The following is a 13,006-nucleotide window of genomic DNA, read 5'->3' as shown; positions in this document are numbered from 1 at the left end:
CAATGCCATTATTACGGTCTATCCTTTTAGTTCATTTCCTGTTGCTATCAAGTGTTGCTTGCACTATGACACACTATTCACAACATCTACATGAGTCTTTAAGCCACTTTAGCCTCATTTACTCCTATTCAGGGCAATTATATCACTACATGTTGTTCTAGTACAGTGCTAGTATCTTTCTATCCCTTTCTGTAGCTGCAGATAACAGTATGTGGTGACAGAGTATAAAATGTATACATGACAGAATAAAACAGAATATATGTTGAGTGTTGTGTTGAGTGATGTTGCACTTAGTGTGAAGTCTGTCTATTATGTATCCTGTTGTGTAATTACTGTAAGTCACTATGAGAGTTGTCGCTGTGTTCATGCATCAAAGTCATGAGGACAATTTGCGTGCACTTATTGCTCTTGGCAAATAAATCGATTCTTAGAGCTTTGCCATAGAGTTAGAGGAGCCTAACTGCTGATTAAAACAGATAAAATACATTTTAAAAATCAATCATATCTTGAACGTTTAAAGTCCTTGTTTGGGGTATAGTCACGGTCACAGGTTGCCATTTGTGCTTTGAGTGGAGGTCAAGCAGGCGAGTGTTACTTAGCTTGTAAGGGGGCCGACACCAGAAAGCAGAGGAAGAGGAGAGGAGAGAGGCAGGCTACGGATAGCATATTGCAAATCTTGCTGTTGTGATAACCATCATCCCTCAAGTATTTTGGTTTAATTTCTGTCTGTGTCTATTTGTTAAACTAAATGAACTGAAACCAACGCTAAGCTCACTGCATGGTTGATGACACGAGAAGAGAACGAGAGCGGGTTGGCCACCAGCCACACTACCTGTGCTGTGACAGAATGGTATAATTCATTTTTACAATAACTTTGGTCTAATTTTTTCTATTTTTTCCTGATCTATAAATGTGTTTTATCCAATACTACTTTTACAATACCTTCCAGTAAAAACTGCAAAGACCAACTCCTGTCTGGGCTTATTGGAAGTGTGTTTAGCCCACTGCATAGCTGTGAACCAACACACATACTGTAGTAGGGACAATGCAATTGTGTGAACAGATGTATTTCCCCATTATATTATATTAAACATTACACACATATGCACACAGATTCCCAAAAAAAGTAACTCACTGATTGATTGATTGATTGATTGATTGATTCAGCCTATTTGCTTCCTGGTGGCCATCAGGATTCTGGCTTCTTTGTCTCACAGGTCTCCCTCCCTCACCCTTCTCCACACCTCATGTCCTCACCCTCATTTATATTCAAATGCAGTAAGTGCATGTATGCTTACTTCCTTTTAAAAAATGTCCTTACTCTGTGTTTAAAATGTGATGTGCTCTACCAGCTCCATCGACAAGAATAGCTGTATGACCTTCCAAAACCAGCTACCAATTGATTGATGTCTGCTTACTTCAAACTATGATGAAGCACTTCCTCTGCCCACCGACACACAAAAATCATAACACTTCATTCATTCCCAAAACTTAACACTGACTGAAGCCACAAAATAACAAACTCTAAGCCACAGCAGAAGAAAGTTGCCGGTAACTGGTTATATGTTTGAGAACTGCTGCTGTGTGTGTTCAATATGTGATCAATTTCACATCAAAGCACTGCGGCGTCCCTGAGCCTTGAGCACTGAGGCCAACTTCCTCTTTCCACTCTCATTTAAGCTAAATTGGAGTGTTAACTAAACACAAATAAGGTCAATGTGACTGTGAAATGTCCATCACTTTTCTTTCAAACGTGAAGGATACATTTTTAAATTCTTCATCAAATATCACTTAATGTCCTGACAAAGATATATGTATATGTATGTAAGCATGCACACACACACACACGCACACACACACTGTCTTTCCAAGGGCAATGAGTGTGTGTGTGCATGTGTGTATGCATGTGGGATCACGTAGAGGCGTGTCAAACTGCGCGACTGGTTCATTAAATGGCACACAGATCAATTCTTAATCTGCTTTGTATCTGTCCACACATACACCCAAAATCTCCCCTCAAACATGCATGCACCTACACACACACACACACACACACACACACACACACACAACCTCCTCCATCACTTCCGAGCCTTTTCGTCTTCCTCTTTGTCAAATTCAATTACTGACGACATCACTAAAGGAATCTCCACACGAAGCAATTACCGTTCAAACCCCCTGGGTGTGTCTGTGAGATGATCTCTGTGTGTGTCTGTGTGTGTGTGTGTGTGTGTGGGGGGGGTGTGTTTGTGTGAGCAATGATGTGAACGGCAACGACAGTGTGTATGTCAAGTATGTAGGAGGAACAGGACAACAGCATGTATTAGTTTTTAGTTTACGTGCATTTACTGACCTTTCACTAAGCCCCTCCTCCCCCTTAGTTACTGTTACTATGCCAGTCAAACTTTCCTGTCTTTCATGGGACAATTGCAATTAATGGGGGAAGATTTACCACTGATATTTTTTAGAATTTTTCGAGACAACGGGTAATTTCAGACAGGGATAAAGACAAAAGCATCCTTCTCCCTAGCTGGGGAACATCAATTTTGCCGAGGGAAAAAACAACCAACAAAAAAAAAAAAAAAACCTGTCCCTGTCAGATTTTATCAGCAGTAGGTAGCCTGCTAATTATATTAACATTAGTTCCATGAGTTGTTTGAAAATGCTGTCTCCAGCTGACTTTTTAGTGTTTCAAGCTGACTTGTATTAAAACAAGAATGCTGTAAAAGGGGTTTTAAATATGCTGGCTACATGAATGATATTGTGCTAGAAAAAATGTTAAAAAAAACTACATGTTATAAGCAGGAAGTCAAATATTTATCAATGTCAAAAACATGGAACTAAAGAAACAGTGTTGCTCTTGAGTTTCAGAGTATAGCTAGTTAGTGCAGGTATCATACATTATAAGTACTGTATGATAAGGTAAAAAGTAAGATCAGACTGTTATTTCATAACCCTGTGTAGCTGCTTAACTAACATACTTGTCTCATACTAATGTCACATGAGAAAAGACTTTTAGCATGAGGAATAGCCAATGTGTTAAGCAAATGTATATGTACAAATCTTGTGTAACCTTAGCCCGAGGTTGCTGAAGTGTACACATCCCAAAATCCTATAAAGAGCGTGTCACTACTCATCGAGAGCTGCTAACGTTACCCTAAACTTTGACTGCATCCAGCACCAACTTCCAAACACTGGCAAAATACTGTAGATGTACTTGTGATGAACGGGCTTTGTTTTTTTCACGTAGCCTGTAACCCCACACAATAATGTAGTTTGTTCTTTGGACTTTGAAGTAAAGCTGGACCATCTCTTATTCCAACTTCCTGTTACTTCCACTCCCTCCTCTCTTGTCCTCTAAATTCTTGTGCCAGTTTTCTTTTTAGCCGCCCTTCTTCCGGTTCTCTCATTTCATCTTCTCCCCTTGTTTCTCCTCTCCTCATCGATCCATGCATCATCTTCTTGCCACTCCTCATCCCATCTTTCCTCCTCTCACCTCCTTGCTTTGCCAGCGAGAGGGAGAGAGAGGCTTGCGTGAGGTCAGGATAACGGTACTAATTTGTGTGTATGTGTGTGCTTGTCCTCTATATGTCCCCTACTAGCTTTGCCACCACTGACCTACACATACTGCTGTGTCAACAATAGCAGCACATACACATACACGCATCACAAATGACAGCATCTCAGGGGACCTTAACAAGATAGTTTACCCTGACAGAGAATGAGAGGAGAGGGAGGGAGGGCTGAAGAAGAGGAGGAGGAGGAGGAAAGTTATTATCTATGTAGTACATCGCTGCTGCCTATGTTGTTGTCAAGGATAAATTAGCTAAACAGAACAACAAGAGCTGCACCAGTAATATCTACAGCAGTACATTGTAGCACTGACAGGTTTCGCCAGTTATTTCATCTTACGTTCTGTTCTGCCATTTGTTCATTAGAAGGGCAGGGAAAGCCGCTGCGCAATTCCCCCCTGCAAACATTTATCCAGCATGAGTAATTAAACTAAAGGTTGGTTAATGGAATGCCATGTGAAACCAAATCAGAACTCTTATCTCCTGCACACTATTCCTACAAACCCTCTTTAGACTGTTTCTTCTAACTTCTAACAGCTAAAACAGAGAGACATTTTTTTTCTTTAAGAAGTTCATTCGTCATTCTTATGAGTTCCTCTTAACAGTGAAGCCAGCAGTTGCTCAAAAGGCTTGCAGTAAAAAAAAAAAAAAAAGAACGTGAAAAACAACTGTGAAAGAAATTGCAGTCATTTCTTGATTCATTCATTAATTTTCTCTCTAAACTCAAAACTTTTTATCACTGTGGGTGACTGGAACCTTTAAAAGCATTTTAAAAACTCCAACAGATGTGAATATCTTGTGATCGTGGTGTGGTCGCCCCTGTTACATTATATTGCTCTGTTGAGGCTTGAATTCAAAGACATAAATGCGCTGTTTCAGGGGCTGCTGTGGTTATTGTCTTTATTAAGAGATGGGATGCAGATACAGACTTTGTTTTTACCAATTTCTTCCATTTTCAGTTGCTAAAATTTAGTGATCCAGAGTCAAATTACCAAGTTGTATTTACCACAAACTGGATCAACAAGAAAGCAACCACATTACATAAATAATGGGGATCAGACATAAACTGCATCTTTTCTTCTTAATGTGTTGTTTAACTTCCACTGTTTACAGTAAATGGACAGTTTTAGGTTGTACTGCAAGTTAGAGACTTGTAGTACTCTGTCATTGTATTTAGGCATTGTCTTCACAAAGGAATGTCTAAAGTCATGTAATGAGTTTGTTTAATCATCACCTGTTTTGGTCCTCTTGTTTTATAATCTTTAAGAACGCTAATCGTTTTGTATGGCTGTCAGTATAATTCAGTCTAAAATGACACTGAAAATGGGTATTACAGGGAAATATTTGCATATTTTGGTAGTGTGATATTATTATAAAACAACACTCAGCACATAATGAGATAACCCGTGTTATTTAAATAACCAAAGCAGTCTAAATCCCCCAAATGGACAATAATGAGCCATAATAATAACAATAAACAGCCACCGCACTTATGGGTGATTTAACATCACAACAAAATAGACATGACAAAGTCAAGTGCACAATTTCACCTAATCAATTATTAATTTAGGCATTTTAACAATGTGTGAATAAGAAAACATCACCAATAAACTTGAGGTAACCATTGAAGTGTAAGGAACGTGTAAGAGTAAGGCGATGGGCAAATTAGGCTCAACAGCCTAAAAGCAATAAATGGTAACATGGCAAAATAAAAATTCATGAATAATCAATTAACTAAAAATACTTTTTGCACACAACAAACATTTGTGAGTAGGTTAAATCATCTTCATTTGAACACCTGTGATTATATGTGTCCCTCAAACACACTTTGAGCACCTTGACTGTGCATTTTCCCCAGACAGCTTTCCTGCACTTCAGGCACTTGGTGAAGGTTTTTTTGCAGGACATTCTCTGCTCTTTTTATAATTTTATTATGACCTCACGTAGTTGCCAGATCACACACTCCAATGAATGCTGTTGCCTAGCAAGAAAACAGGATTATTTAAACATGAACCACGGAAATAAATGTATTTTATATGCGGGTAAATTTTACCCAGTGGCGGTTACAGGTATTAATGCCTTTGGATTTATTTTCATTATTTTTAACAATAGGGAGTGCTACTCAACATTATTTTAGGAAAAGTCAAAGACTGGGTGATTTGAATATTTTATTAAAACAAAGTAATGTACAATTGAAAAACTGCCTCAGTTCTAGTGTTAAAGAAACAGGAGCTAAAACGGCCTGTTTCAGACAGAGGCTGAACTGAGGGGCGATACAGTGTTGAGTATGAGGAGTTTTTTTTAAACTGTAAATCATGCAAAGATATTCCAGTAGAGTACCATATTTAAAACATAGACCTGGAAATGTGCATAATATGTCAATTTTAAAGTACTGTAAGAATGACAGTAGACTTGCCTAAGTCTGTCTCTGTTATTGCCGATGAGTGGTTACCCAAAATTTAGTGACAGTAAATTTAGTAATTCAGGGAAATATTTCATTAACCAGAAACCCTTGGTTCAAGCTTTTTTAATGAGAAGTGTCCACATTGCTGAAGTGTCAGCAAGAGGAAATCTTAATTCATTTTTATTGTAATTTGCTACCCCTGCACCTGAGTTCCCTAGTTTGGGGTGAAACAAAGACTACTGATTAAATTTCAACCACTGGTTACAGCAGTTAAATTAGGGTGTTCTTTAAGGTGCATTCAGACTGAATGGGAAGTAGATTTTTTGTCCTGTCGATAGAAAGAAAGAGGTTGAACATGCTTCAACTTATGAATGAACAACAACAATAGTATCTTTCTCTCTCACACACACACACACACACACATAGTCAAACATCTGTACTGTGCGCACATTGGGCACTTGTAACAAATAAAGACTGCAAAAATACTCAATGGTCAAGTTCAGGTGAACAAAACAAGGCAAGAATTTACTTGGTGTTCCCTCTGAATGCAGCTTTAGGCTGTCTCGGCACTGAGCTTTGGTTTTAGTCTGGTTTGACATAAATTATCTATCAATGTTTATCGCTGTCTCTGTGATGGTCAAGTGTGTGTGTATTTATGTGTTTGTCTATGAAAATCTGGATGCAAACTTTCCTCACTGTGCTTAAACACATTGCTTACCTTGTGTCCTTGTTTCATTCACATGTATGCTCACAAGGACATACAAACATTCACTCACCCACCTACTCACCCACCCACACACACACACACACACACACACACACACACAAATATACAAAGACATACATACAGATAAATATCCGGTACTCACAAATACACAGACACAAGCGAGCCTTTCCTACACCCTTTATACACTTTCCTTTCTTCTCCCTCCCATACACACAGACACACACACACACACACACACGCACACACACAGTGCTAACATTACATCTATCTGAATAAATTCCTTCCATTTTCACTGTGTTGTTATTGATCGTACTTAAACAGCACCACTCCTGTCGGCTTGTACCAGGAAATTGGCTTCATATTGAAACTGTCACAGCAAGGGTGCGTTTCATTTTAGACCCTGAGGGTGCAGGGAACGTAGCACAAGAGGAATCAATCTTCAGTTACTGGCATCTGGGTGCTACTGTAAAGGTAGTTTTTGAAAGTATTTCTGCTTTATTAATTAGTACAGTAGTTCTGTTGGTTAGTTTGTGCAACAGAGCGGTTTAGCACTTGAGACTGTCTTTCCACCATGTTCAAACCCAAGCGTCACCAAACACCCACCCTGCTTAAGAAATTGTGATGATTTTTACTGCATAAACTGAACAAACTTATAACCTAAGACTATTTGACATGCATAAGTGTGCAAATGCTGATGTGATTATTTAACAACAGTCTGTTGCTGTTTTGCTTTGATTAAAAGTAACTATCTATGTCACTGAAAGTAGGGATGGAACACATACCTGCCACTACAGGAAGCTGTATAGGGAGTTAAAGGTACCCTGTGGAGTTTAATTAACACAAGTAGAGCAATGCTTTTAGGAGTGGGTGCTCACATGTATGCATACAATCACGCAGGGGACACTATACGTATCGCTGTCAATGGTTTCACACTGTTCTACTGATCTACAGGTGGCGGTAGCATGCCAATAAACAAACAAATTCATAGAAGAAGACTGCTAGTGAGTAATAACGACCTAAACAATGCGTTCAACATATTTGTTAGGCCTCATGAAAGTACCTCTACTCGGCTGAACGTGAAAGCCTTCATACATACAAGGATGTATGTAACTTGATTCCAGGACTTTATCAAACCTTTGTGTTTCTCGGGGATGGGGCTTACTAGCTGTAATTCACCACCCACACAGTATAACATCTGTATAACTGTTAAGCCAGCATCCTTTCCAGGTAATTCATGGCCTCACATTCCTATCCAATTCCATATGACATTCAGTAAGACAGAAATTGAGATTCAAAAAAGCTAGCACACTGTGATAAGTGTCTCACTATGCTCCATTACACAAAGTGAATTAGAGAACAACACAAATCCTCCAAGATTCAAGATTATGCAGATGATTCAAGATGGATTTCTTGCTGTGTAAATACCCCCAGTTTACCACCTCACATTATTGTGATTTCCGCTCTGTTCTTTAAATGTTGTACATTGTCTCTATTTCTCAAGCTGTTGAGGAAGGATTTCTTAATTCATATTTCATGTACCTGGCAGACCATGACTTAAAACATTTTGTGAATTGCCTGAGCACATTTTTCACTTTGGCACATGTTCAATCACTAAGCAAAATATAAATTACTTTCCCAATTATGACATTTTCTTCCCCCCAAAAGTGCATCCCATTGAAAATCATTTTTTGTTGAAAGTGTAAAGATTGGTGTCATGTCTAAAATAAAGAATACACATGAACAGTATTTTCATAAAATGTGCCCACAGATCTTGGATTCGTAATTTGCATGTGTATACAGTGATGTTATGTGATCATTTGCAGTGTGTGTGTGTGTGTGTGTGTAGATTTATAATTCTACGGTATGTATGTACCGTATCTCTCTGCATGCACTGTTCACACCCACCTTGACCACGTCCACGTCTGTCGAGCTGCAGGTGACCCAGTCGTCCACCTCCCTCACCTGCCCGTCAGTTTCCACGGTAACCAGTTTGATGGGCACTGCCACGCGACGACCTGTAAGAATGGCTGTGTTCACCACCTCTGTGTCCTACAGAGATAAAGATAGACAGAAAAAAAGTTTCTTTTAAAAAAGAACCCTGTTCAAGGCAGCCCTGAATGGAATTAGGAAATAACACATTTTTTTAGGCCTGAAACTGCTGTTGGTGTCTCGGCTTTTTGCATCATAAAAGATGCAAAATGTATTTAGATATAATATTTTCAATAAGAGATGGTAATATGACATTTTATTACTATTTTAATTTCAATTTAAAAAATACTTTAATGTTTGTTAAATTATTTTGTTGACTTTTTTTTTTTAGCATTGCTTTCTCTATTTACACTTTTTGGTACTTTTTTGTTGACTGTTTTTATTCAACATGCACTTAAAGGACCACAAACATGAAATTTAGCCCTCATGTGCTGCTATATTAGCTTTAGCATGTCTCCCCCCCCAAAGTGTATGAGAGGGAAGACTGATGATAGAGAAAGATGCAGAGGGAGAGACAGGAATAAACAAGTAAGAGAGACCATGGGAGAGTTTTAAAAAAGAGAGAGAGAGAGAGAAAAAAAAAGGAGGTGATTATAAACCTCAAGATTATTGTAATCAGCATGATTACATTTGATTAGATCCTTCCGACAAAAATAGCACAAACAAACCAGCACACACACACCTCAGAGCGCTGTGTGCCAGCGTCAATCTTGATTATTTGGCATTGAGTGTCCACGGGGGCATTTATCACCGCCAACACACACAGGCCTGATTACATGGTATTTTGATGGGCCCAGTGTTCTTGGATGGGAAGTTTGTGTGCGTGTCTCTGCTATTTGACTCTACAGTGGATTTCGACTGAGCATACAGGATGTCAACAGAGAAGATGAAGAAGAAATAAAGAATAAGTGTACTGTACTGTTCAAACCTCACCATGTTTCCAGATGCTGTTTATATTGAAATGTTTTCATGTCAAAACGTTGCACAACTCAATTGAAAATTGAGCACATGGCTGGCTGGTCCTCACTTCTTTAATCCTCTTCTGTTTAAAATATTATTTATCTGTAACATTAAATATATTAGACTAAATAAGAAACAATCAAAGTTAAAAAAAAAAAATCTTTGGGTATCAGTTTAACACTCTAAACTCAGCTAACCTGCATCGTCTCGACAGTGTGGGTGTTGTTTGATTAGATTTGATTGACATTGACAGTGACAAGCAACCTCATAACTGTCATCAGATAGGATTTTTCCATTGGCACTTGTGGCCGCGCCAGGTCAAATCATGCAGAGCTGATTTGCGTTTCCATTACCAGTTTCACCGTGACAAGTTGTGCCAAGTCGCACCCAAGATGGACCATCTCCGGAGTCAGGCCAAAGTGCGCCCGACTCGCCTCCAAGCAGGTTGCTGTGATGTCTCACTGACCACGGTCAGCCTGTGACAACACCCCTTCTCCTGCTTCTCCCCCTCAAACAAGCTGTGTTGCAAGACTCAACTCATGTCTGTGTTGGAGACCAGAGAGAAAGACGTTTTTTACAAGTCTCTATGTGTTCCGCTCTCAGTACTTTCGTAGCTTATAACAGAATCTTTGTGGTTTGAAGTTTAGTTTTTCTCCTGCGTCCCGGTTTGTACTTTCAGATATCTGCTTTATTTTACCATTTTCTGATTGCTTTCAGATATTGGAGCTGTTTTAAGTTACTGCAGATGAAAACATCTCCTGCTGCTGCTTCATGTTAAAGGCTTTTCAGTGACAAAATAACGAGGAACTTTTATTGTGAAGAATTCATAGGAAATTAAATGTGTTTATCCCATGGATGTATAAACAGAACACAGCGTCGGAGGCGGAGCCCCGTTTATTCCTATGAAAGTTGCTCAGTGGCGCATGAAGCCGAAAAAGTCCCTTCGTGCTGTAAAGAAATTACCCGGATGAAAACATATTGCACACACTCTATGGGCCCCATGTGCCCACATACATCTAGTCTTAAATACCACATAGCACACAGCTAATGCTAATGCAGGCAGCCTCGTTAGCCCCGAACCATCCTGCTTGCAGCAAACCATGCTTGATAGAGTGCGAGGGAAACCCATCGACAAACCTACAAGCAGCAAGCTTTCAACAGCAATAGTTAAATGGATGGCTACAGCTTCCAGGCCAGTTAACACCGTGGAGGATGAGGGTCTGCGTGAAATTTGGATCGCACCCAATAACTGCACTTGAACCTGTATGATGACCAAAGACCGAAACTAATTTTCTTCCTTATACTCCCTTTCCCCTGTTTCCTGCTCACTTTATTTATTGTTTCTTTTATTTTGTATTATCCTGTTTTTATCTCATAAGCACAAGGAGATATCTTTGTGAGCTTTTATTTTTCCCATGCGAGGCTGGCCACAATTACATTGAGTGATTTTGAAGTGAGGGATCCGGGGAGTGACCTTTAATCAGTACTGAAGTAATGGAAAATTTAGCCGGCCAATGTGCCCATCTGTTGCCTGTTGAGCTTGAGTTTGCCATAAATTATGATTTGAGCATATTTTTAAAAAGGCTAAATGATGTACATGTGAGAGTTTCTGAAAATCTTTGTTATTGTTTTGTGTTGTTAATTGATTTCCAACAATAAATGGATACATTTGCATAAAGCAAGCATATTTTGTCTACTCCCATATTGAGTAAGAGTATTAATACTTTAAAAAATGTGTCAATTGCGTTTATATAGCTCAAAATCACAAAATTTCCTCAAAGGGTTTTACATTGTGTACAGAATACGACTCCTATGTCTATTCTTAGATCTGGATAACACTTTTATAGCCATTTTTTAAATAGGAGAACAAAACAAAGCGCTATACAATGCCTCACATTCAATGACACACATACACACTCATTCAAACACCTGTAGCTGAAGCTGCTCTGCAAGACACCGAGGGTTGATGATCTTGCTCAAGGACACTTTGACATGTACATAAAAACCTATATATGCAGAAGCTGTGAGAAGATTAAGAACAAACACACAAGAACACAAACAGGAAAATACAAATGAAATAAATAGCAAGTCTAAATGGCACATCAGGCCACAGATACACACTTGCAGATAAGTACACACTCACAAATAACACAAACACACGCAACAAGATAGGGCCTCTGATGCACACACACGAGTTTAAGTGCATGTGGCCAGTGAGAAGTTGCTTAATGCCCTATCCTTCTCTGCAGCACACTGCTATGACCTTTACTTAATGAGATCCCCCTCTTTTTCTCTCTCTTGCTCTCTCTCTCTCTCTCTCACACACACACACAAACACACTCTTTCTTTATCTAAGTCTTCATTTTCCTCTCTCCCTCTTACTCACTGCTCAGTCTTGCCTGAAATCGGAAATAACGCACATATATAACACGACAGAAGACAGTTACGCAGGTTGAAAGTGAAGAAACAGGTGAGGAGGAGGGGAAGTTGGGACAAACAGGATTAAAAGCATGGAAAAGATGAAAGAGGGAGAGCAGGAGAGGAAGATGAAGGGCACAAAGACAGTAGACGTGCAGAGAAAAACCCCCCCACAAATTATCAAAAAGATTCTTCTTCCACCTTGAGGGGAGGAGAGCAGATGGAGGGATAAAAATGAAAGAGGAAGAAGAGAGAGAGAGAGGACGAGAGATAAAGTGTGTCTATTTGTCTATGCGTTCGTGTTTGCATGTAGCCTATAAAGTATGTGTATGTTTAAATGTATGTGTGTGTGTGTGTATCCCAGGGCGGTAGTCTCTTGGAAGCCATAGTAGCACCGCAGATAACATCATGTTTACATCTCCGATACCTGCAGGCCAAAAGAAATGACAACGACGATGGGGGAAACACTTTTCTTTTTTAAAAATAAAACATTATAGCATGTCGGGCAATTTATGGTGACTTCTTATTGTTATTGTTCTGTCCCAGTCTGGCTCTATGTCCCTCCACCAGTTCACCAGATGTCCTCGGGCTTTTCTGCCAGTTTAAGACTGAACTAAGTAGGAAGGAGGACAGATAAGAGAAGTTGCTGAATATATTTAAGAACCACTTGAAATACTGCTTCTTGCTACATCGACTCTCATAGGAACTGAGTGCTGAAGTGAACTGAAACACTAGTTATGTTATTCAGAGCTGCAGTTGTCTTTTAGTTTTTATGTTCTTAAATTCAGCCTTATTATGCAAGCCACTCTGCTTGATAGACTGATTTATTCATGTTTTTGTCAACATCGATATATGCTAACGTTTACTTTGCTACGCGTGCTCGTTGTGACTTGTGCACTTATTTAAGTTGTGTTCATCTTGAGTTCTGGGATGGTT

At 39.2% G+C, this 13,006-nt stretch overlaps 1 protein-coding gene across 1 annotated transcript in view; it reads right to left on the bottom strand.

Annotated features, from left to right (window-relative positions):
* si:dkey-215k6.1 (transmembrane protein 132D) overlaps window positions 1–13,006 on the bottom strand; it is a 278,691-nt gene that overhangs the window by 43,855 nt on the left and 221,830 nt on the right. The window contains exon 6 of the mRNA XM_067615492.1: window positions 8,609–8,752. Within this exon, the coding sequence (XP_067471593.1) occupies window positions 8,609–8,752 (144 nt within the window). The remainder of the gene's footprint in view (window positions 1–8,608; window positions 8,753–13,006) is intronic.

This window comes from Thunnus thynnus, chromosome 2, assembly GCF_963924715.1.
Source record: "Thunnus thynnus chromosome 2, fThuThy2.1, whole genome shotgun sequence".
Taxonomy (NCBI): Eukaryota; Metazoa; Chordata; class Actinopteri; order Scombriformes; family Scombridae; genus Thunnus; species Thunnus thynnus.
This window is presented reverse-complemented; position numbering and strand designations above follow the sequence as displayed.